Source organism: Pecten maximus, chromosome 6, assembly GCF_902652985.1.
Source record: "Pecten maximus chromosome 6, xPecMax1.1, whole genome shotgun sequence".
Lineage (NCBI taxonomy): Eukaryota > Metazoa > Mollusca > Bivalvia > Pectinida > Pectinidae > Pecten > Pecten maximus.
Window position 1 is genome coordinate 270,750 of NC_047020.1, and position 24,974 is coordinate 295,723.

At 38.5% G+C, this 24,974-nt stretch overlaps 1 protein-coding gene across 1 annotated transcript; it reads left to right on the forward strand.

Annotated features, from left to right (window-relative positions):
• Window positions 1-1,394: 1,394 nt before the first annotated feature.
• Window positions 1,395-24,936, forward strand: LOC117328664 (post-GPI attachment to proteins factor 2-like). Its single transcript, XM_033886105.1, has 6 exons — window positions 1,395-1,565; window positions 6,199-6,457; window positions 7,618-7,733; window positions 19,616-19,724; window positions 20,551-20,702; window positions 22,786-24,936. Exons 1-5 carry the CDS (start codon window positions 1,404-1,406, stop codon window positions 20,691-20,693), a joined length of 789 nt encoding a protein of 262 aa, XP_033741996.1. The 5' UTR covers window positions 1,395-1,403; the 3' UTR covers window positions 20,694-20,702; window positions 22,786-24,936.
• The last annotated feature ends 38 nt before the right edge of the window (window positions 24,937-24,974 follow it).

The following is a 24,974-nucleotide window of genomic DNA, read 5'->3' on the forward strand; positions in this document are numbered from 1 at the left end:
GGCACGAGCCCCCTTAAGCTAATTCTGAATATTATTAATTTTAATCCATGAGCGGGAACGTTACTTATTTTGAACCGCGCCCCTCATGGAACTTTATGCTTGAACAATTTATTTTAAGCCCTATCATATTACCTAGGGTATAATGAGAGAAAAAGAGGGGAACTATGGTTTATTTTATCCTGCAACTGCCACCGCATTGTCGGAATACACCCACCGTATATATTTTTGCTGTATACGGCAGTGACGGAAAACAGCTGTATTTTGGAATCTTTGCACGTGCGTCAGTTCGACTGACCTACTTCAGAGTGAAACTACGTTTAAAAGGCGAACATATTTCTATCATTTTTGACACCGTTTCACTTCAAAATGATTATTTTTATGATTATTTTTATGACTGTTGCAGGATAAATAGAATACATGGTCAGTGTCTTAAAATATAAGCTGTATTTTTGGCTCGGGACAGAAAGACAAAAGTGGCGCGCCAAGGCTCGCCACTTTCGTCTTTCTTTACCCTCGCCAAAATACAGCTTACATTTTAAGGCACTGACCATGTATTCTCTATTTATCCTGCAAATGCCACCGCATTGTCGGAATACACCCACCGTATATATAATCTATTTGGCAGTGACGGAAAACAGCTGTATTTTGGAATCTTAGCACGTGCGTCAATTCGATTGACCTACTTTAAAGTGAAACAACTACCAAGGCTCGCCACTTTTGTCTTTCTTTACCCTCGCCAAAATACAGCTTATATTTTAAGACACTGACCATGTATTCTCTATATCTAATTCCTTTTTGTTTTATTGGCAGTTCTAGACATAACTGCTATTTTAGACGACGGATGACGGGGAGCTCTTACATGTACTCCCATATTCCCTAACTATCAGTCCGACTCCCTTTGAGGGGAGACTAGCCCGAGTTTTCTCTGGCCCTGTTACCATGTCTGGTGTAGGGTTAGGGTAACCCTACACCAGACATGGTAACAGGGCCAGAGAAAACTCGGGCTAAGGGACCCTAACCCTACACCAGACATGGTAACAGGGCCAGAGAAAACTCGGGCTAAGGGGAGACCTATAATTTTTCACTAAAGTGTAAGATTAATGGAGCTGTTCCGAAGGCCCCAGCCTGAGTCACCCCAGGGGATCCTTGAACAACTAAGCTTAAACGTCTGAAAATATGCTATAACGTTACACATTCTCAAGTCCCTACTGTATATGTAATGGGTCCGTCCTTATTTCATACGTTTGGACCGCGATAACCGAAAACGGCCACTAAAAATTCAGGTCCTGTCAGGTATTCATGTCTTTAGAAGGACCCTTGGTCGCCCGTGAGTTTTTCGTAGAGGAAGTGAGTGCCAATACAACTTAAGTAAATATTTGACACTGATCAAGAACTTTCTGACCATGGCGGGCCCAACAACGAACGTTAACCCAAATGCCATTTTCCAAATACAGTTTGCTCATGTAGCTAAAACCGCTGTGCTTTTACCTTTGACCGGATTTATTTTCTGTGTGACATGGTCCATTTTGTATGATTTCGAGTCATCAACTGCCACTCACTGCAAGGTAAAATATGTCTCTGTCCCTGGGATACCGATGTCTGTTCGTGTGCCATCTGTACTCACGGTGTAGTGTGAGTCGTTCCACCTCTGGAGTCCTTAACGTTAGTCAATTGCATATATACCACATGTTAGGACAACAAAATGTGGCAAGCACTCTTTTCGTTCAGATGCACCTAAAATCTGGAATGCCCTACCAGACCACTTCAGAACAACAACTTCACTCACACAATTCAAATCACTGACAAATATCTGGTATGGGCCACCATGTAAATGCAGCACATACAGACAAAACATATAGACATTCACACAACATCAGACCGTCATGTTTTATTTTTTGTAACAATGTTTTAATTATATATACCTGGTAAGTTCCAATTAATCATTTTTTTGTTTGTAAGAGTCTAAATAAACGTAATGTTTAATGTTAATATCCATATTGTAAAGTGCTACTGCTAAATCTACAGAGATAACTCCAAGAATATATTTCCAAACAATCATTTTCTGCAATTACCTGATTTTACAAATATTTTTTTTAACTTACAATCAGGTAAATATAATGTTTGTATGCTTTGATGTTTTATTGATTTGTATTTATTTTATTTTGTATTTGTGCATGTCTTTTACTGTTGGAGTCAGTTTTAATAGCTCATTAGAGCTAATGTTGATTTGTTATAATATGTACTGACTATAAATAAAGTTTGAATTGACATATAAGCTCAGAAAAGCATTAGGAAATTTTAAATTAACTTCCAGAAACGAAGACTGACATATATGACTAATTCAGTGTTAAGAGATTGATGGTTATGAATGAACACTTGCATTTCTTAGACACAGAGTTACTAGAGTAGAGTTGAAGTTAAAACACTATCATGATCAGAGCAAAGTGTAATATACACATGCTAATATAGCAAAAGATGAACATTTCCAGGATATACACAAATATAGTGTGAGTTAAAAGAAAGTTACTGGAGAAACTATGAAAATTTATCTAAAAAAAAAAATAGTAAAATGTTTTAGTGAAGCAAAAAATATTGAGCAGCATTCATAACAAAGCACCATGGCAACAAAACATGGAAAGTACTACATGCAAATCGAAGGGTGCTAGATGTAGACAAAGACACCAAACAGTTAAAGCATAACAAATCGAAGGGTGCTAGATGTAGACAAAGACACCAAACAGTTAAAGCATAACAAAAAATCACACAGATACACACATTGAGCACTTACAATCAAGGACATCCTACACACGGAGCCGTCTAAAAAAAATTCCCCATAATTCTCGACCTTGCACAGGTTGTTCAGCAGACAGCATATGCGGGATGCCTCATGTCTGAAAGACTGGTGGTGCTAACCCTTCAGCTAGGTACATGTATTTGTCGTCCTGCCCTGAAAGAATACACAGATTCTTTTTTAGTAATAAGACTGCAAATGTAGTCTGGAGCTATATTGTTAAAAATTTTGAAAGTTTAACATGTTATTAGCTTCATTGTATGTATATGTAGGAATGAAGTATTGAACTGTGATAAAAGTTCCTTAATATCGGAGTTAAAATCATTAAGAACAAAGCGTAAGCCTCTCTCCTGTACTTTCTCTGTTTTCCTAGTTGCTGCTTGGCTACAAAATGCCATACCAAAGGACAATAATCAAAATTTTAGAGTACAAAAGATATATATATATATATTAACATTTTTGTGCCCTTTGGTAATATATGGCCAATTCTCTTTAAAACTGTCAACTGTTTGGAGGCTTTTCTACATATAACAGAAAGATATTTGTCAAATTTCAAAAAAAAAATCTATCTCAACACCTAAAACTTTGATACTTTCTTTGCATTTGATTTCTGAGTTTGCAATGTTGAAATGATCAAGGCCTTTCTAACCAAAACAGATAGCCTGATTTTTTTCTGGGTTTGCTTGCATACCATTAATACTGAACCATTCAGTTAAGAGTGCAACCCCTCTTTTTATAACATCTTTCAAAGTACAGGGCATCCAGTTGACCCTTGACTTTTAAGTAATTTCAGAAGTCAAATCACTATTTCTTAGAAATCTGAAGGGTCAAAACATATGTCAAATAGACATGTCCCTTCAAACCCAAGAGTCAGATATCATTTTCGGGAGTCAACATACTCTCAAGGGTCTACCTGATGCCCTGAAGTATGTACATTTTTATTGAAATAACCCAGAGTGTTATCGTCAGCGTAGTTATGGAGTTTTGATTCTTGAATACAGTTAAAAAAAAAATGTCATTGATGAATATATTAAAAATCAGCGGACCGAGGATTGATCCCTGGGGTACCCCTTTGACTAGACATATCCACTCACTGGTATTGTCGCAGAGTACCACTCGCTGGTATTGTCGCAGAGTACCACTCGCTGGTATTGTCGCAGAGTACCACTCACTGGTATTGTACCACTTCCTGTTCCCCAGGTAGCTACTCAGAAAAATGTCATTGATGAATATGTTAAAAATCAGCGGACCGGGGATTGATCCCTGGGGTAGCCATTTGACTAGACATATCCACTCACTGGTATTGTACCACTTCCTGGTATTGTACCACTCACTGGTATTGTACCACTCACTGGTATTGTACCACTCGCTGGTATTGTACCACTCGCTGGTATTGTACCACTCACTGGTATTGTACCACTTCCTGGTATTGTACCACTCACTGGTATTGTACCACTCACTGGTATTGTACCACTCACTGGTATTGTACCACTCGCTGGTATTGTACCACTCGCTGGTATTGTACCACTCGCTGGTATTGTACCACTTCCTGGTATTGTACCACTCACTGGCATTGTACCACTCACTGGCATTGTACCACTTCCTGGTATTGTACCACTCGCTGGTATTGTACCACTTCCTGGTATTGTACCACTCGCTGGTATTGTACCACTCGCTGGTATTGTACCACTCGCTGGTATTGTACCACTTCCTGGTATTGTACCACTCCCTGGTATTGTACCACTCGCTGGTATTGTACCACTCCCTGGTATTGTACCACTCGCTGGTATTGTACCACTCGCTGGTATTGTACCACTCGCTGGTATTGTACCACTCGCTGGTATTGTACCACTCGCTGGTATTGTACCACTCGCTGGTATTGTACCACTTCCTGGTATTGTACCACTCACTGGTATTGTACCACTCACTGGTATTGTACACTTCCTGGTATTGTACCACTCCCTGGTATTGTACCACTCGCTAGTATTGTACCACTCCCTGGTATTGTACCACTCGCTGGTATTGTACCACTCGCTGGTATTGTACCACTCGCTGGTATTGTACCACTCGCTCAGGTATTGTACCACTCGCTGGTATTGTACCACTTCCTGGTATTGTACCACTCCCTGGAATTGTACCACTCCCTGGTATTGTACCACTCCCTGGTATTGTACCACTTCCTGGTATTGTACCACTCACTGGTATTGTACCACTCGCTGGTATTGTACCACTCGCTGGTATTGTACCACTCCCTGGTATTGTACCACTCGCTGGTATTGTACCACTCGCTGGTATTGTACCACTCACTGGTATTGTACCACTCACTGGTATATATATATATTGTACCACTCACTGGTATTGTACCACTCACTGGTATATATTGTACCACTCACTGGTATTGTACCACTTCCTGTTCCCCAGGTAGCTACTCAGGAGACTTACATAGCTATAATAAAGTATATTTAATTTAATAGTAATCTTTACAACATTAGCAATTTTAATACAGCTCTGGAGGATAAGTAAACTTATTTTTTCTATGTTTTTCAGACCTGTGAATACCATGGTAACAACTTCAAAAAACTTTAAAGATATTGCAAAATATCATGATATTTGACCCAAAATGACACAATTCTCTACACATTTTTTTTTCTGAAACCTATTTGAAATTAACTATCTCTATCTCAAAGACAGATTTAGTTTTGTTTTGACATATGTTGTACATTAAGTTTTCCCACATTCTTACCTTGATTGGGAGACACCATTTTTTCGCTGTAGGCAAAATTAAATTTCCGGTGTAAACACACTGTTGGAAATCTGGAAATTTTAAATTCGGAACCAATTTATTTATTTTAGTTTTAAGAAATGTGAGGCCTGTATGTACTTCTTCATAATGAATATACCAAATACAGTGTACATTTATTTTTTCATTTTTTATGCATTTCATATAATATTTGCTTATAAAAAATAATCACCCATGGCCATGGCCACCCAGTCTTTCTGTAGTCTGCTTCCCATATGTCATAATCCAAAATACATGTAGTTTACATGTAATGTTCCTGAAAACATGGTTCTCAATTTTGTCAACTATCATTATCCAAAAAACCTCTGCCAAATTGACAAAAAATCTAATGCTTTATCAATTGTTAAGAAAAGATCATGAAAGCCGATTTTTTCTTTTTATTTATTCAATTTTGTAATAATCATGATAAATGATCTCCATTGGTCATCCCCTTGGTAATTTTAGGTCTCTCCCTCAAATAGAATTCCTGCACTTTTGACCTCTTCAATGTTGTCTTGTTATATATATTGAATGTAGAAATTTGTTTACTGTGAAATTGTGTGAATTAATGTTTACTCTAGAGTAGATGTCTTAAGTTAAATGCGATTTATTTCTTCTTTTTTCCTAGGTAGCCAATTACCTGCCATCTATCTCGTCCGCTATAGGAGGGTACACGCCCCAGAAGTATGTTTGGAGGATATGTGTGGCACTTCATTGTTCCCCACGTCTAATGTTTGCTGTTGCCTATTACAATTTCCATACTAAAATTAATGTTGGAAGGAAGAACAAAATCTACACAAATCTGGCAGCCATTGCCAGCTTTCTCCATATATCAGAAGTGCTAGCACTAGTAGGGTTAACTTACATATCATCTACAGAAAATGCAGGTGAGTGTGATGTCAATGATAGATACTCATTATATATATTGTATATTGAATTTGATGGACAGATATTTCTGGCTTCAGAAAGTTAATTGCCATTTGTAATATCAAATAAAATAAAAAGGATCAGGCAGGATATTTTTTACTGTGACAGGAATGTTTAAAATACCTTTGTTTTAATTTATTGATATGTGAATATCTAACCTAAATAGTTTAAAAATGCAAAATTGAGTTAAAAAATAGTAATTATTCGACAGTAACTAACAGAGTTATTGCCCTTTGTAACAACATTATTATTGGACCTTGTGAACACGATAACTGGAGTAAATATCAACCAAATTTTATGAAACTTTGTATGTCACCATATATAGACAAGATCTCGGGACTAGCTAGCTTGAAAATGGGAATTATTAGACAGTAACTCATTGAATTATTGCCCTTTCCATCTGGAACATTATTGGGCAAAGGAGATCTGAAGTTGTAATTACCGGAGGGTGTGTATCCCCTGGGGCAGGAGGGGCTAGGCCCAATAGGGGAAATTGAGGGTAATGATTGATATCCCTTCTAGTCCTGCATGACTGAATGGATTTTGATGAAATTTGGTCTGAAGCATTATTGGGTAAAGGAGATTTAAAGTTATATGAATAGAGAGTGTAGCTCCCCTGGGGCCAGAGGGGCAGGGACCAATATGGGAAATTGAGGTACATCCTTAGTAGCTTTAAATCCTACTTCACCTGAATGCCTGATTGGATAGGGACAAGTTCCCCCCCAGAAAATTGAGGTATGTCTTTTTAAATCGCTATGAGTCCTGAACAACTAAATGGATTTTGATGAAATTTGTTTTGGAGAATTAAGTTTATTACTGAAATACCCACATCACAAAAGGTAGTGCATCGTTGAAAACCAGAAGAACCAGCCATGGATACAGGTTATACAATTGCAAGAGGTCTCACCAAAAATCCAGGTAATGTGTGTGTAAACATGTACAGTGAGCCCAAGATGGAAGTTCTTTGAATGGTCCAATATTTTACCAGAGAAAATTGTTAACATGTTTCAGCTGTATGGTAGCTGTCATCAAAACCATCTGATGCATTCCATTATGAGTCGCCTGTACAACTGGTAGGAACTTGATAAAGGAATGCACACTTCACATTGATCTGTTTCAGATATGCACGAATACCTATTTATCGGTTTTATGGTGTGTTCACTGTTTCACATGCTGTTGACGTGTGTACTGTTCCACTGGGGTCGCACAGCTAACAACAAGGAGATGACTAACAGGGTATGCACTCTACACTTACACATTTAATGATGGTGCTCTTCAAATCTTATTTTCTTTAACAATCTGGCTGTAGCCATCTTCCCAGGTGTAATTAATTAAACTTTTGCTGTAGTAAGTAGAGGGAATCTGGGCTTCAGCAGACCTTTGATGATATGTTTTTGACTCATCAAATAAGATTTGATTCTTAGGTTTGAAGGGATTTGAAGGGATATGTCCATTTGACCCTTGGGTTTGAAGGGATATGTTCATTTGACTCTTGGGTTTGAAAGGATATGTCCACTTGACTCTTGGGTTTGAAGGGATTTGTCCATTTTGCTCGGGTTTGAAGGGATTTGTCCATTTGACTCTTGGGTTTAAAGGGATATGTCCACCTGACTCTTGGGTTTGAAGGGATTTGTCCATTTGACCCTTGGGTTTGAAGGGATATGTTCATTTGACTCTTGGGTTTGAAAGGATATGTCCACTTGACTCTTGGGTTTGAAGAGATTTGTCCATTTTGCTCGGGTTTGAAGGGATTTGTCCATTTGACTCTTGGGTTTAAAGGGATATGTCCACCTGACTCTTGGGTTTGAAGGGATTTGTCCATTTGGCTCGGGTTTGAAGGGATATGTCCATTTGACTCTTGGGTTTGAAGAGAATTGTCCACTTGACTCTTGGGTTTGAAGGGATTTGTCCATTTGGCTCTGGTTTGAAGGGATTTGTCCATTCGACTCTTGGGTTTGAAGGGATATGTCCATTCGACTCTTGGGTTTGAAGGGATATGTCCATTTGACTCTTGGGTTTGAAGGGATATGTCCATTCGACTCTTGGGTTTGAAGGGATTTGTCCATTTGACTCTTGGGTTTGAAGGGATATGTCCTCTTGATTCTTTGGTTTGAAGGGATATGTCCATTCGACTCTTGGGTTTGAAGGGATATGTCCATTTGACTCTTGGGTTTGAAGGGATATGTCCATTTGACTCTTGGGTTTGAAGGGTATGTTCATTCTACTCTTGGGTTTGAAGGGATTTGTCCATTTGACTCTTGGGTTTGAAGGGATGTCCATTTGACTCTTGGGTTTGAAGAGATGTCCATTTGACTCTTGGGTTTGAGGGATATGTCCTCTTGATTCTTAGGTTTGAAGGGATGTTCATTTGACTCTCGGGTTTGAAGGGATATGTCCTCTTGATTCTTTGGTTTGAAGGGATATGTCCTCTTGATTGTTAGGTTTGAAGGGATATGTCCATTTGACTCTTGGGTTTGAGGGATATGTCCTCTTGATTCTTTGGTTTGAAGGGATGTTCATTTGACTCTTGGGTTTAAAGAGATATGTCCATTTGACTCTTAGCTTTGAAGGGGTTTGTCCATTTGACTCTTAGCTTTGAAGGGGTTTGTCCATTTGACTCTTGGGTTTGAGGGATATGTCCATTTGACTCTTGGGTTTGAAGGGATATGTTCATTTGACTCTTGGGTTTAAAGGGATATGTTCATTTGACTCTTAGCTTTGAAGGGGTTTGTCCATTTGACTCTTGGGTTTGAGGGATATGTCCATTTGACTCTTGGGTTTGAAGGGATATGTTCATTTGACTCTTGGGTTTAAAGGGATATGTTCATTTGACTCTTGGGTTTAAAGGGATTTGTCAATGACTCTTGGGTTTGAAGGGATATGTCCATTTACGTTTTTGTCCCTTCAGACTTCTAAGAAATGTCACTTTTGACTTCTGAAATGGCATGTTTGTTGTCTTTGTCTGTTGTCTATTTGTTGTCTGTCTGTTGTCTGCATATGTTTGTTGTCTTTTTATGTTTGTTATCTTTGTTTGTTTGTTTTCTTTGTCTGTTAATTGTATATTTGTTGCCTGTTGTGTGTTTGTTGTCTGTTTGTTGTCTTTGTTTGTTGTCTTTGTCTGTTTACTGTATATTTGTTGCCTGTTGTTTGTTTGTTGTCTTTGTCTGTTTATTGTAAATTTGTTGCCTTTTGTTTGTTTGTTGTTTGTTTGTTGTCTTTGTTTGTTTTCTTTGTCTGTTAATTGTAAATTTGTTGCCTGTTGTTTGTTTGTTGTTTATTTGTTATCTTTGTTTGTTGTATTTTTGTTGTCTGTTTGTTGTCTTCGTTTGTTTGTTGTCTTTGTCTGTTTACTGTATATTTGTTGCCTGTTGTTTGCCTGTTGTGTGCTTGTTGTCTTTGTCTGTTTATTGTATATTTGTTGCCTTTTGTTTGCCTGTTGTGTGTTTGTTGTCTTTGTCTGTTTACTGTATATTTGTTGCCTGTTGTGTGCTTGTTGTCTTTGTCTGTTTATTGTAAATTTGTTGCCTTTTGTTTGTTTGTTGTTTGTTTGTTGTCTTTGTTTGTTTTCTTTGTCTGTTAATTGTAAATTTGTTGCCTGTTGTTTGTTTGTTGTCTGTTTGTTATCTTTGTTTGTTGTATTTTTGTTGTCTGTTTGTTGTCTTTGTTTGTTTGTTGTCTTTGTCTGTTTACTGTATATTTGTTGCCTGTTGTGTGTTTGTTGTCTTTGTCTGTTTACTGTATATTTGTTGCCTGTTGTTTGTTTGTTGTCTTTGTTTGTTGTCTTTGTCTGTTAATTGTAAATTTGTTGCCTGTTGTTTGTTTGTTGTCTGTTTGTTATCTTTGTTTGTTGTATTTTTGTTGTCTGTTTGTTGTCTTTGTTTGTTGTCTTTGTCTGTTTACTGTATATTTGTTGCCTGTTGTGTGTTTGTTGTCTTTGTCTGTTTATTGTATATTTGTTGCCTGTTGTGTGTTTGTTGTTTGTTTGTTGTCTTCATTTGTTTGTTGTATGTTTGTTGTCTTTGTATGTTTGGTGTCTTTGTTTATTGTATATTTGTTGCCTGTTGTCTGTTTGTTGTCTGTACCTCTGTCTTTCATTGTCCTTTTGTTACCACTCTAGTATAAATATTTCTTAGCATTTTTTTTTCTCATATGCTTTGTCATTTGATTATATATACATTTGTTACAACATATGTGTAATACATACACATATGTCAAATTAGAACTAGAAATTCTCAGACAATTTGATGGGTTTGTACCTGCTTTACACAAAAGATCTAAAGACTTGATATTTTCAAAAGTAAAAACATGTGCAGAATATTTATAGGCATCCATCTCAATTCAAATTTTGTTTACAGTCTAAAATAAAGCCTGCATCAGAGATATTATGATGAAGGTACACATTGTTCTTCAGGTTTGAGGTGACAAAATCTACTGATGAATATAACAGTATTCTGATGAAGGTGACAGTGTACTGATGAAGGTGACAGACGTGTGTACTGATGAAGGTGACAGACGTGTGTACTGATGAAGGTGACAGTGTGTACTGATGAATGTGACAGTGTGTACTGATGAATGTGACAGTGTACTGATGAAGGTGACAGTGTGTACTGATGAAGGTGACAGTGTAATGATGAAGGTGACAGAGTGTACTGATGAAGGTGACAGTGTGTACTGATGAAGGTGACAGTGTATACTGATGAATGTGACAGTGTAGAGATGAAGGTGACCGTGTGTACTGATGAAGGTAACAGTGTACTGATGAAGGTGACAGTGTAGTGATGAATGTGACAGTGTGTAATGATGAATGTGACAGTGTAGTGATGAATGTGACAGTGTGTACTGATGAAGGTGACCGTGTGTACTGATGAAGGTGACAGTGTACTGATGAAGGTGACAGTGTAGTGATGAATGTGACAGAGTGTAGTGATGAATGTGACAGAGTGTAGTGATGAAGGTGACAGTGTGTACTGATGAAGGTGACAGTGTGTAATGATGAAGGTGACAGTGTACTGATGAATGTGACTGTGTACTGATGAAGGTGACAGTGTGTAATGATGAAGGTGACAGTGTAGTGATGAATGTGACAGTGTGCTGATGAAGGTGACATTGTACTGATGAAGGTGACAGTGTACTGATGAATGTGACAGAGTACTGATGAAGGTGACTGTGTACTGATGAAGGTGACAGTGTACTGATGAAGGTGACAGTGTGTAGTGATGAATGTGACAGTGTGTACTGATGAAGGTGACAGAGTGTAGTGATGAATGTGACAGTGTGTACTGATGAAGGTGACAGTGTGTAATGATGAAGGTGACAGAGAGTACTGATGAATGTGACAGTGTACTGATGAATGTGACAGAGTACTGATGAAGGTGACAGAGTACTGATTAAGGTGACAGAGTGTACTGATGAAGGTGACAAAGTGTACTGATGAAGGTGACAGAGTACTGATGAAGGTGACAGAGTGTACTGATGAAGGTGACAGAGTGTACTGATGAATGTGACAGAGTGTAGTGATGAATGTGACAGTGTGTACTGATGAAGGTGACGGTTTGTAATGATGAAGGTGACAGTGTGCTGATGAATGTGACAGTGTGTAATGATGAAGGTGACAGTGTGTACTGATGAAAGTGACAGTGTACTGATGAAAGTGACAGAGTGTACTGATGAATGTGACAGTGTACTGATGAATGTGACAGTGTGTACTGATGAAAGTGACAGAGTGTACTGATGAAGGTGACAGTGTGTAATGATGAAGGTGACGGTGTGTACTGATGAAGGTGACAGAGTGTAATGATGAAGGTGACAGAGTAGTGATGAAGGTGACAGTGTGTACTGATGAAGGTGACAGTGTAATGATGAAGGTGACAGAGTGTACTGATGAAGGTGACAGTGTATACTGATGAATGTGACAGAGTGTACTGATGAAGGTGACAGTGTAGTGATGAAGGTGACCGTGTGTACTGATGAAGGTAACAGTGTAGTGATGAAGGTGACAGTGTGTAATGATGAATGTGACAGTGTAGTGATGAATGTGACAGTGTGTACTGATGAAGGTGACCGTGTGTACTGATGAAGGTGACAGTGTACTGATGAAGGTGACAGTGTAGTGATGAATGTGACAGAGTGTAGTGATGAATGTGACAGAGTGTAGTGATGAATGTGACAGTGTGTACTGATGAAGGTGACAGTGTGTAATGATGAAGGTGACAGTGTACTGATGAATGTGACTGTGTGTACTGATGAAGGTGACAGTGTGTAATGATGAAGGTGACAGTGTAGTGATGAATGTGACAGTGTGCTGATGAAGGTGACATTGTACTGATGAAGGTGACAGTGTACTGATGAAGGTGACAGAGTACTGATGAAGGTGACAGTGTGTACTGATGAAGGTGACAGTGTACTGATGAAGGTGACAGTGTGTAGTGATGAATGTGACAGTGTGTACTGATGAAGGTGACAGAGTGTAGTGATGAATGTGGCAGTGTGTACTGATGAAGGTGACAGTGTGTAATGATGAAGGTGACAGAGAGTACTGATGAATGTGACAGTGTACTGATGAATGTGACAGAGTACTGATGAAGGTGACAGAGTACTGATGAAGGTGACAGAGTGTACTGATGAAGGTGACAGAGTGTACTGATGAAGGTGACAGAGTACTGATGAAGGTGACAGAGTGTACTGATGAAGGTGACAGAGTGTACTGATGAATGTGACAGAGTGTAGTGATGAATGTGACAGTGTGTACTGATGAAGGTGACGGTGTGTACTGATGAATGTGATAGTGTACTGATGAAGGTGACGGTGTGTACTGATGAATGTGACAGTGTGTACTGATGAAGGTGACAGAATGTACTGATGAAGGTGACAGTGTGTACTGATGAAGGTGACAGAGTAGTGATGAAAGTGACAGTGTGTACTGATGAATGTGACAGTGTGTACTGATGAATGTGACAGTGTACTGATGAATGTGACAGTGTACTGATGAAGGTGACAGTGTGTAGTGATGAAGGTGTCAGTGTGTACTGATGAAGATGACAGTGTGTACTGATGAAGGTGACAGAGTAGTGATGAATGTGACAGTGTGTACTGATGAAGGTGACAGTGTAGTGATGAATGTGACAGTGTGCTGATGAAGGTGACAGTGTACTGATGAAGGTGACATTGTGTACTGATGAAGGTGACAGTGTGTAATGATGAATGTGACAGTGTGTACTGATGAAGATGACAGTGTGTAATGATGAAGGTGACAGTGTACTGATGAATGTGATGGTGTGTACTGATGAAGATGACAGTGTGTAATGATGAAGGTGACAGTGTACTGATGAATGTGACAGTATGCTGATGAAGGTGACATTGTACTGATGAAGGTGACAGTGTGTACTGATGAAGGTGACAGTGTAGTCATGAATGTGACATTGTGTACTGATGAAGGTGACAGTGTGTAATGATGAAGATGACAGTGTGTACTGATGAATGTGACAGTATGCTGATGAAGGTGACATTGTGTACTGATGAAGGTGACAGTGTGTACTGATGAAGGTGACAGTGTAGTCATGAATGTGACAGTGTGTACTGATGAATGTGACAGTGTGTACTGATGAATGTGACAGTGTGTGCTGATGAAGGTGACAGTGTGTACTGATGAAGGTGACAGTGTAGTCATGAATGTGACAGTGTGCTGATGAAGGTGACATTGTACTGATGAAGGTGACAGTGTGTACTGATGAAGGTGACAGTGTGTAATGATGAAGGTGACAGTGTACTGATGAATGTGACTGTGTGTACTGATGAAGGTGACAGTGTGTAATGATGAAGGTGACAGTGTAGTGATGAATGTGACAGTGTGCTGATGAAGGTGACATTGTACTGATGAAGGTGACAGTGTACTGATGAATGTGACAGAGTACTGATGAAGGTGACAGTGTGTACTGATGAAGGTGACAGTGTACTGATGAAGGTGACAGTGTGTAGTGATGAATGTGACAGTGTGTACTGATGAAGGTGACAGAGTGTAGTGATGAATGTGGCAGTGTGTACTGATGAAGGTGACAGTGTGTAATGATGAAGGTGACAGAGAGTACTGATGAATGTGACAGTGTACTGATGAATGTGACAGAGTACTGATGAAGGTGACAGAGTACTGATGAAGGTGACAGAGTGTACTGATGAAGGTGACAGAGTGTACTGATGAAGGTGACAGAGTACTGATGAAGGTGACAGAGTGTACTGATGAAGGTGACAGAGTGTACTGATGAATGTGACAGAGTGTAGTGATGAATGTGACAGTGTGTACTGATGAAGGTGACGGTGTGTACTGATGAATGTGATAGTGTACTGATGAAGGTGACGGTGTGTACTGATGAATGTGACAGTGTGTACTGATGAAGGTGACAGAATGTACTGATGAAGGTGACAGTGTGTACTGATGAAGATGACAGAGTAGTGATGAAAGTGACAGTGTGTACTGATGAATGTGACAGTGTGTACTGATGAATGTGACAGTGTACTGATGAAAGTGACAGTGTGTAGTGATGAAGGTGACAGTGTGTACTGATGAAGATGACAGTGTGTACTGATGAAGGTGACAGTGTAGTGATGAATGTGACAGTGTGCTGATGAAGGTGACAGTGTACTGATGAAGGTGACATTGTGTACTGATGAAGGTGACAGTGTGTAATGATGAATGTGACAGTGTGTACTGATGAATGTGACAGAGTGTACTGATGAAGGTGACAGTGTAGTGATGAAGGTGACCGTGTGTACTGATGAAGGTAACAGTGTAGTGATGAAGGTGACAGTGTGTAATGATGAATGTGACAGTGTAGTGATGAATGTGACAGTGTGTACTGATGAAGGTGACCGTGTGTACTGATGAAGGTGACAGTGTACTGATGAAGGTGACAGTGTAGTGATGAATGTGACAGAGTGTAGTGATGAATGTGACAGAGTGTAGTGATGAATGTGACAGTGTGTACTGATGAAGGTGACAGTGTGTAATGATGAAGGTGACAGTGTACTGATGAATGTGACTGTGTGTACTGATGAAGGTGACAGTGTGTAATGATGAAGGTGACAGTGTAGTGATGAATGTGACAGTGTGCTGATGAAGGTGACATTGTACTGATGAAGGTGACAGTGTACTGATGAAGGTGACAGAGTACTGATGAAGGTGACAGTGTGTACTGATGAAGGTGACAGTGTACTGATGAAGGTGACAGTGTGTAGTGATGAATGTGACAGTGTGTACTGATGAAGGTGACAGAGTGTAGTGATGAATGTGGCAGTGTGTACTGATGAAGGTGACAGTGTGTAATGATGAAGGTGACAGAGAGTACTGATGAATGTGACAGTGTACTGATGAATGTGACAGAGTACTGATGAAGGTGACAGAGTACTGATGAAGGTGACAGAGTGTACTGATGAAGGTGACAGAGTGTACTGATGAAGGTGACAGAGTACTGATGAAGGTGACAGAGTGTACTGATGAAGGTGACAGAGTGTACTGATGAATGTGACAGAGTGTAGTGATGAATGTGACAGTGTGTACTGATGAAGGTGACGGTGTGTACTGATGAATGTGATAGTGTACTGATGAAGGTGACGGTGTGTACTGATGAATGTGACAGTGTGTACTGATGAAGGTGACAGAATGTACTGATGAAGGTGACAGTGTGTACTGATGAAGGTGACAGAGTAGTGATGAAAGTGACAGTGTGTACTGATGAATGTGACAGTGTGTACTGATGAATGTGACAGTGTACTGATGAATGTGACAGTGTACTGATGAAGGTGACAGTGTGTAGTGATGAAGGTGTCAGTGTGTACTGATGAAGATGACAGTGTGTACTGATGAAGGTGACAGAGTAGTGATGAATGTGACAGTGTGTACTGATGAAGGTGACAGTGTAGTGATGAATGTGACAGTGTGCTGATGAAGGTGACAGTGTACTGATGAAGGTGACATTGTGTACTGATGAAGGTGACAGTGTGTAATGATGAATGTGACAGTGTGTACTGATGAAGATGACAGTGTGTAATGATGAAGGTGACAGTGTACTGATGAATGTGATGGTGTGTACTGATGAAGATGACAGTGTGTAATGATGAAGGTGACAGTGTACTGATGAATGTGACAGTATGCTGATGAAGGTGACATTGTACTGATGAAGGTGACAGTGTGTACTGATGAAGGTGACAGTGTAGTCATGAATGTGACATTGTGTACTGATGAAGGTGACAGTGTGTAATGATGAAGATGACAGTGTGTACTGATGAATGTGACAGTATGCTGATGAAGGTGACATTGTGTACTGATGAAGGTGACAGTGTGTACTGATGAAGGTGACAGTGTAGTCATGAATGTGACAGTGTGTACTGATGAATGTGACAGTGTGTACTGATGAATGTGACAGTGTGTGCTGATGAAGGTGACAGTGTGTACTGATGAAGGTGACAGTGTAGTCATGAATGTGACAGTGTGCTGATGAAGGTGACATTGTACTGATGAAGGTGACAGTGTGTACTGATGAAGGTGACAGTGTGTAATGATGAAGGTGACAGTGTACTGATGAATGTGACTGTGTGTACTGATGAAGGTGACAGTGTGTAATGATGAAGGTGACAGTGTAGTGATGAATGTGACAGTGTGCTGATGAAGGTGACATTGTACTGATGAAGGTGACAGTGTACTGATGAATGTGACAGAGTACTGATGAAGGTGACAGTGTGTACTGATGAAGGTGACAGTGTACTGATGAAGGTGACAGTGTGTAGTGATGAATGTGACAGTGTGTACTGATGAAGGTGACAGAGTGTAGTGATGAATGTGGCAGTGTGTACTGATGAAGGTGACAGTGTGTAATGATGAAGGTGACAGAGAGTACTGATGAATGTGACAGTGTACTGATGAATGTGACAGAGTACTGATGAAGGTGACAGAGTACTGATGAAGGTGACAGAGTGTACTGATGAAGGTGACAGAGTGTACTGATGAAGGTGACAGAGTACTGATGAAGGTGACAGAGTGTACTGATGAAGGTGACAGAGTGTACTGATGAATGTGACAGAGTGTAGTGATGAATGTGACAGTGTGTACTGATGAAGGTGACGGTGTGTACTGATGAATGTGATAGTGTACTGATGAAGGTGACGGTGTGTACTGATGAATGTGACAGTGTGTACTGATGAAGGTGACAGAATGTACTGATGAAGGTGACAGTGTGTACTGATGAAGATGACAGAGTAGTGATGAAAGTGACAGTGTGTACTGATGAATGTGACAGTGTGTACTGATGAATGTGACAGTGTACTGATGAAAGTGACAGTGTGTAGTGATGAAGGTGACAGTGTGTACTGATGAAGATGACAGTGTGTACTGATGAAGGTGACAGTGTAGTGATGAATGTGACAGTGTGCTGATGAAGGTGACAGTGTACTGATGAAGGTGACATTGTGTACTGATGAAGGTGACAGTGTGTAATGATGAATGTGACAGTGTGTACTGATGAAGATGACAGTGTGTAATGATGAAGGTGACAGTGTACTGATGAATGTGATGGTGTGTACTGATGAAGATGACAGTGTGTAATGATGAAGGTGACAGTGTAGTGATGAATGTGACAGTGTGCTGATGAAGGTGACAGTGTGTAATGATGAAGGTGACAGAGAGTACTGATGAATGTGACAGTGTACTGATGAATGTGACAGAGTACTGATGAAGGTGACAGAGTACTGATGAAGGTGACAGAGTGTACTGATGAAGGTGACAGAGTGTACTGATGAAGGTGACAGAGTACTGATGAAGGTGACAGAGTGTACTGATGAAGGTGACAGAGTGTACTGATGAATGTGACAGAGTGTAGTGATGAATGTGACAGTGTGTACTGATGAAGGTGACGGTGTGTACTGATGAATGTGATAGTGTACTGATGAAGGTGACGGTGTGTACTGATGAATGTGACAGTGTGTACTGATGAAGGTGACAGAATGTACTGATGAAGGTGACAGTGTGTACTGATGAAGATGACAGAGTAGTGATGAAAGTGACAGTGTGTACTGATGAATGTGACAGTGTGTACTGATGAATGTGACAGTGTACTGATGAATGTGACAGTGTACTGATGAAAGTGACAGTGTGTAGTGATGAAGGTGACAGTGTGTACTGATGAAGATGACAGTGTGTACTGATGAAGGTGACAGTGTAGTGATGAATGTGACAGTGTGCTGATGAAGGTGACAGTGTACTGATGAAGGTGACATTGTGTACTGATGAAGGTGACAGTGTGTAATGATGAATGTGACAGTGTGTACTGATGAAGATGACAGTGTGTAATGATGAAGGTGACAGTGTACTGATGAATGTGATGGTGTGTACTGATGAAGATGACAGTGTGTAATGATGAAGGTGACAGTGTAGTGATGAATGTGACAGTGTGCTGATGAAGGTGACATTGTACTGATGAAGGTGACAGTGTGTACTGATGAAGGTGACAGTGTGTACTTATGAATGTGACAGATGTTTCTGATGAGGGTAACATTGTGTGGTGATGAATGTGACAGTGTGTACTGATGAAGGTGACAGAGTGTACTGATGAAGGTGACAGTGTACTGATGAAGGTGACAGTGTAGTGATGAATGTGACAGTGTGTACTGATGAAGGTGACAGTGTGTAGTGATGAAGGTGACAGTGTACTGATGAATGTGACAGAGTGTACTAATGAATGTGACAGTGTGTACTGATGAAGGTGACAGTGTGTACTGATGAAGGTGACAGTGTACTGATGAATGTGACAGTGTGTACTGATGAAGGTGACAGTGTGTACTGATGAAGGTGACAGAGTGTACTGATGAATGTGACGGTGTGTACTGATGAAGATGACTGGTTTCATACTGGTTGTGATATACAAATGTTAAGGCTTAATAACAAGCTTAATCATGGGAATTATTGTTCCATTGTACAATTGTTCTATATGTGTAATAAACAAAAACATGTGGTCTATAGTATATGTATACAGGAGGGGTGTTATATCAGGTATAAGGGTGAACATACCTAGGTCACAAACAGAATTATATTGAGTATTAATTTTATAGACTGATATTTGATATGTATTTAACAGGAAAGACAGTCATTCCACTACAAAGTTGGACTTTTCATCTTCAACCTAACATCCTTCCTGTTAGCTGTGTATCTGTACTTTAGACACCAAGCCTACTGTGAACCAGGCAGTAAGTGTTGTTCATAGATATATGAACTTTAATTTGTAAAGCAAACCTAACTATCAATGATGAACTTTTAATGTGAAATGCACACCAGACGTTATCTCTGTGTTGTTGTTATACTTATGTCCTCAGTAAATCCTGAAAGAAAGTGTTTGTTGTAACATTTTATTTGAATCCTTTTCCTTTCATTATGGACATTGGTTCCTGGAACATCACTATATTTAAAAATGTGAATGGGATTTTTATTCTAATCGCCTTTTGTCTGTTGTCATCCGTTGTGAGCCTGTAAACAATTTACATTTTTGACTTCTTCTCCGAACCCGCTGAACCAAATTCAATGAAATTTGGCAGGAACCTTCCATGGCTAAAGGTCAATCAAAATTGTGAATTATGTTGTCCCCACCATCTGAGGGCCAGGGGGTGGGACCAAAAAGGTTCAAATTGACGAAAACTTCAAAAATCTTTTTCTTTACCCTCAAATATGGTGGAATCAATTACTCTTCATAGATGAGAGGGTCTTAAGGTGCTTTACCAAAGATGTGAATTTCATGACCCTGGGTCATACATTTGCCCCTGGGAGGGGTAGACTTTACTATAGTTTATGTAGGGAGTTAATCACACTTTTTACTGTTATTTGTTGGATTTCTATTGGAATTCATTCTAACTTTGTAAACATTATCAGCATGGGATGACAGCTTAATGGTATGCACATGTTGGCCCTGACTGACCCCTTGGATTGATGAGTGCGGCCAAAAAGGGTCAATTAAATTAATTGATATATTTGGAAACTTTGGTGACCGCCAAGGCCAATGGACCTCTTGTTTTTTTTCAGTGTACACTTGGTTTGCCCTAGGGGAGTATCTGACTGTGGTATCTAACATTGCATACAATGGAACAGTTATTTGGGACTTTAGCCAACTTGAGGTTTCCGTTAGCAACATTAATGGGACCTCACATATACACAAATCTACATAGTACTTACAGGTAAGTATTCATGTCACACACAAATCTACGTAGTACTTACAGGTAAGTATTACTGTCACACAAATCTACATGGTACTTACAGATTAGTATTACTGTCACACACAAATCTACATAGTACTTACAGATTAGTATTACTGTCACACACAAATCTACATAGTACTTACAGGTAAGTATTACTGTCACACACAAATCTACATAGTACTTACAGGTAAGTATTACTGTCACACAAATCTACATGGTACTTACAGATTAGTATTACTGTCACACACAAATCTACATAGTACTTACAGGTAAGTATTCACGTCACAAACAAATCTACATAGTACTTACAGGTTAGTATTACTGTCACACAAATCTACATAGTACTTACAGGTTAGTATTACCGTCACACAAATCTACATAGTACTTACAGGTTAGTATTACTGTCACACACAAATCTACATAGTACTTACAGGTAAGTATTCACGTCACAAACAAATCTACATAGTACTTACAGGTTAGTATTACTGTCACACAAATCTACATAGTACTTACAGGTTAGTATTACCGTCACACAAATCTACATAGTACTTACAGGTTAGTATTACTGTCACACACAAATCTACATAGTACTTACAGGTTAGTATTACCGTCACACAAATCTACATAGTACTTACAAGTAAGTATTACTGTCACACACAAATCTACATAGTACTTACAGGTTAGTATTACTGTCACACAAATCTACATAGTACTTACAGGTTAGTATTACTGTCACACACAAATCTACATAGTACTTACAGATTAGTATTACTGTCACACACAAATCTATATAGTACTTACAGGTAAGTATTACTGTCACACAAATCTACATGGTACTTACAGATTAGTATTACTGTCACACACAAATCTACATAGTACTTACAGGTAAGTATTCACGTCACACACAAATCTACATAGTACTTACAGGTTAGTATTACTGTCACACAAATCTACATAGTACTTACAGGTTAGTATTACCGTCACACAAATCTACATAGTACTTACAGGTTAGTATTACCGTCACACAAATCTACATAGTACTTACAGGTTAGTATTACTGTCACACAAATCTACATAGTACTTACAGGTTAGTATTACTGTCACACAAATCTACATAGTACTTACAGGTTAGTATTACTGTCACACACAAATCTACATAGTACTTACAGGTTAGCATTACTGTAACACAAATCTACATAGTACTTACAGGTTAGTATTACTGTAATACACAAATCTACATAGTACTTACAGGTTAGTATTACTGTCACACACAAATTTACATAGTACTTACAGGTAAGTATTACTGTCACACAAATTTACATAGTACTTACAGGTTAGTATTACTGTCACACACAAATCTACATAGTACTTACAGGTTAGTATTACTGTCACACAAATCTACATAGTACTTACAGGTTAGTATTACTGTCACACACAAATCTACATAGTACTTACAGGTTAGTATTACTGTCACACACAAATCTACATAGTACTTACAGGTTAGTATTACTGTCACACAAATCTACATAGTACTTACAGGTTAGTATTACTGTCACACACAAATCTACATAGTACTTACAGGTTAGTATTACTGTCACACAAATCTACATAGTACTTACAGGTTAGTATTACTGTCACACAAATCTACATAGTACTTACAGGTTAGTATTACTGTCACACACAAATCTACATACTGTAGTACTTACAGGTTAGTATTACTGTCACACACAAATCTACATAGTACTTACAGGTTAGTATTACTGTCACACACAAATCTACATAGTACTTACAGGTTAGTATTACTGTAATACACAAATCTACATAGTACTTACAGATTATGTAGTATTCACACAACTCTTTTATATAGCCATAATAATAATTAATAATTTTGGTATCAGATTTTTATTGTGATATATATGGTTATATTTTAGGATTTAATGTTAATTCTGTACTTTATACATCTATTCGATGTAATGAAAATTTGTAGGAGTCAGTTTCAAAGTTCCCAAGCTTAATTTATAAATTTATGGATAATTTATTATATATACTGTTTTATTTTCAGTGGTCTACAGAGGAAATTCAGGAATTCAGTTTGAATCACCAGTATTAATCCTCAAAACGAAGACGATGGCCCAGACTTTTATGTCAAATGGTGCCTGTTTATCATGCCTATTGGACAAAATTAATTTATTCACAATTTCATTTTGACCAAGGTAATGATGTTTTATGCTATTTAACATGTATGAATATGACCTTTCTTTGATTATTTGGGTGCTATTTACTGCATGTTTGTTATCCAGTAGGTGTTGTATGATTATATGTATACTTTAATCTGGTCACAATTTATCATGCAATAGTCAGTCTTTCCATTGTTGTCAACAGTCATTATCTTGTTTATGGTTGCTTACAATCAGTTACATAAACCTTTCATTCTTGAATATGGTTATTATATACACATTTATGTACAATTTTTTATATGGTCTCTACAGTTGTTATTAATACTGAAACATTTTTCTACGTAATTCTGTTTACTTGATACATATACAGGTACTTACATGTAGATCTATAAACTCATAGTTCTTTTATTTGTTTATTTCATTATAATTAAACATCCACACAAACACAAAGATGGGCATTATTAGCATGCATAATAAAAGATCTGATTTTTATGAAGAAATTCCATTAGATAATATGCGTTCCTTATGGTTGAACATGATATTATTTTAAAGAGATGTTGTAGACTGATGATTGTGTAGCGGAACTGGACCGGGTCGATCATCGGCAACCAGGTAGCTCAATCTGTAGAGCATCCGGCTAGTGTTCGGAGGTCCCTGGTTCAAACCCCGGTCTGGCCGTGCATTTTCCCACTCCTATTACAATTGTAAATTGCTTTGCCTAAAAGTACAGTTGGTTAATTTGATCCATTGAAATTATGTGGACGTATTGCCAAACAAGTTTGATTTTATTCTATTACCAGTGTAAATTTGTGATAGATTCTTTTACTTCAAACTTGTAAGTTGCACTTATCAGAGTGTCTTACTCACATGATTTTTAAATATGGAATTAAAGTTAAAACAATCTTGTTTCCTATTCTGGATTTAAACAGTAATATAAATGATGGTGTTTTTGAAGTAGTTTTTTACTTAGTTCAATTCCTAGGGGGGTTTAAAAGCCATTATAATATTAATTCTGTAGTATCTGTGTGATGTTTTGATAAGAATTTTATTCATTGCACCATATATATTTCTGTGTATTGCTTTTGCAATTTAGTCAAATGTTTATATGACCATAGAAAAAAGTCTTTATACAATCAGAATCGTTTTTCAAGGTTGATTTTAGGTCAAATGAATGCTAACTTTTTCTTTTGAACACAATAACTTGATTACATATGAACCTTCTACCATGAAATTTGGTATGCAGCCATATATCAACAATTGCTTTTCAGGTTTGAAGGTCATATTTCGAGGTCACTGTAACTATAAATAGAAAACTTCTTTCCATGTGATAACTTGAGTTTTCCTAAGCCAGTCAGGCTCAAACTTCATACAGTGCTTTCTTACAAAAAGTGCTTGCTTTGATTGCTTTTCATGTTCAAAGGTCAAAGGTTATTGTTACTATACATAGAAAATAGGTTTGCTTGCATAACTTGAGATCCCTTGGGCCAATCAAACAAAAACTTGATGCATTGCTTTCTTAGAGGAAGTGCTTGCTTGGGATTGCTTTCAAGTTCAGTGTTGAAAGGTCAAGGTCACTGTTACTATTAATAGAAAATTGGTTTCCATGAGATAAATCGAGTTCCCTTGGGCCAATCAAACTCAAATTTTGTATAGTCCTTCCTTATCAAAAGTCCTTGCTTGGGATTGCTTTTCAGGTTCGAAGGTCTAGGTCATTGTAAATAAATATAAAATCTGTCCAGTTCTCTTTGGGTCAATCAACCTAAAACTTCATATAGTGCTTACTGGTTTCTGCATGAAACTTTGTTTTGATTTGTACATTAAGTAGCTTACTTTTAGTTGAGATGGGATCACACTAGATTTAGTGGAAAAAAGATGGGAATCCATCGTGCAAATCATACAAATTACACTTGGAATAGATACAATGAATGGCCAAGCTGTTTTTTAGCTCACCTGGACCAAAGATCCGGTGAGCTTATGCCATGGTGCGGCATCCGTCGTCCGTCTGTTGTCCGTCCGTCCGTCCGTCCGTCCGTCCGTCCGTCCGTCCGTCGTCCGTCAACATTTGCTTCAAATC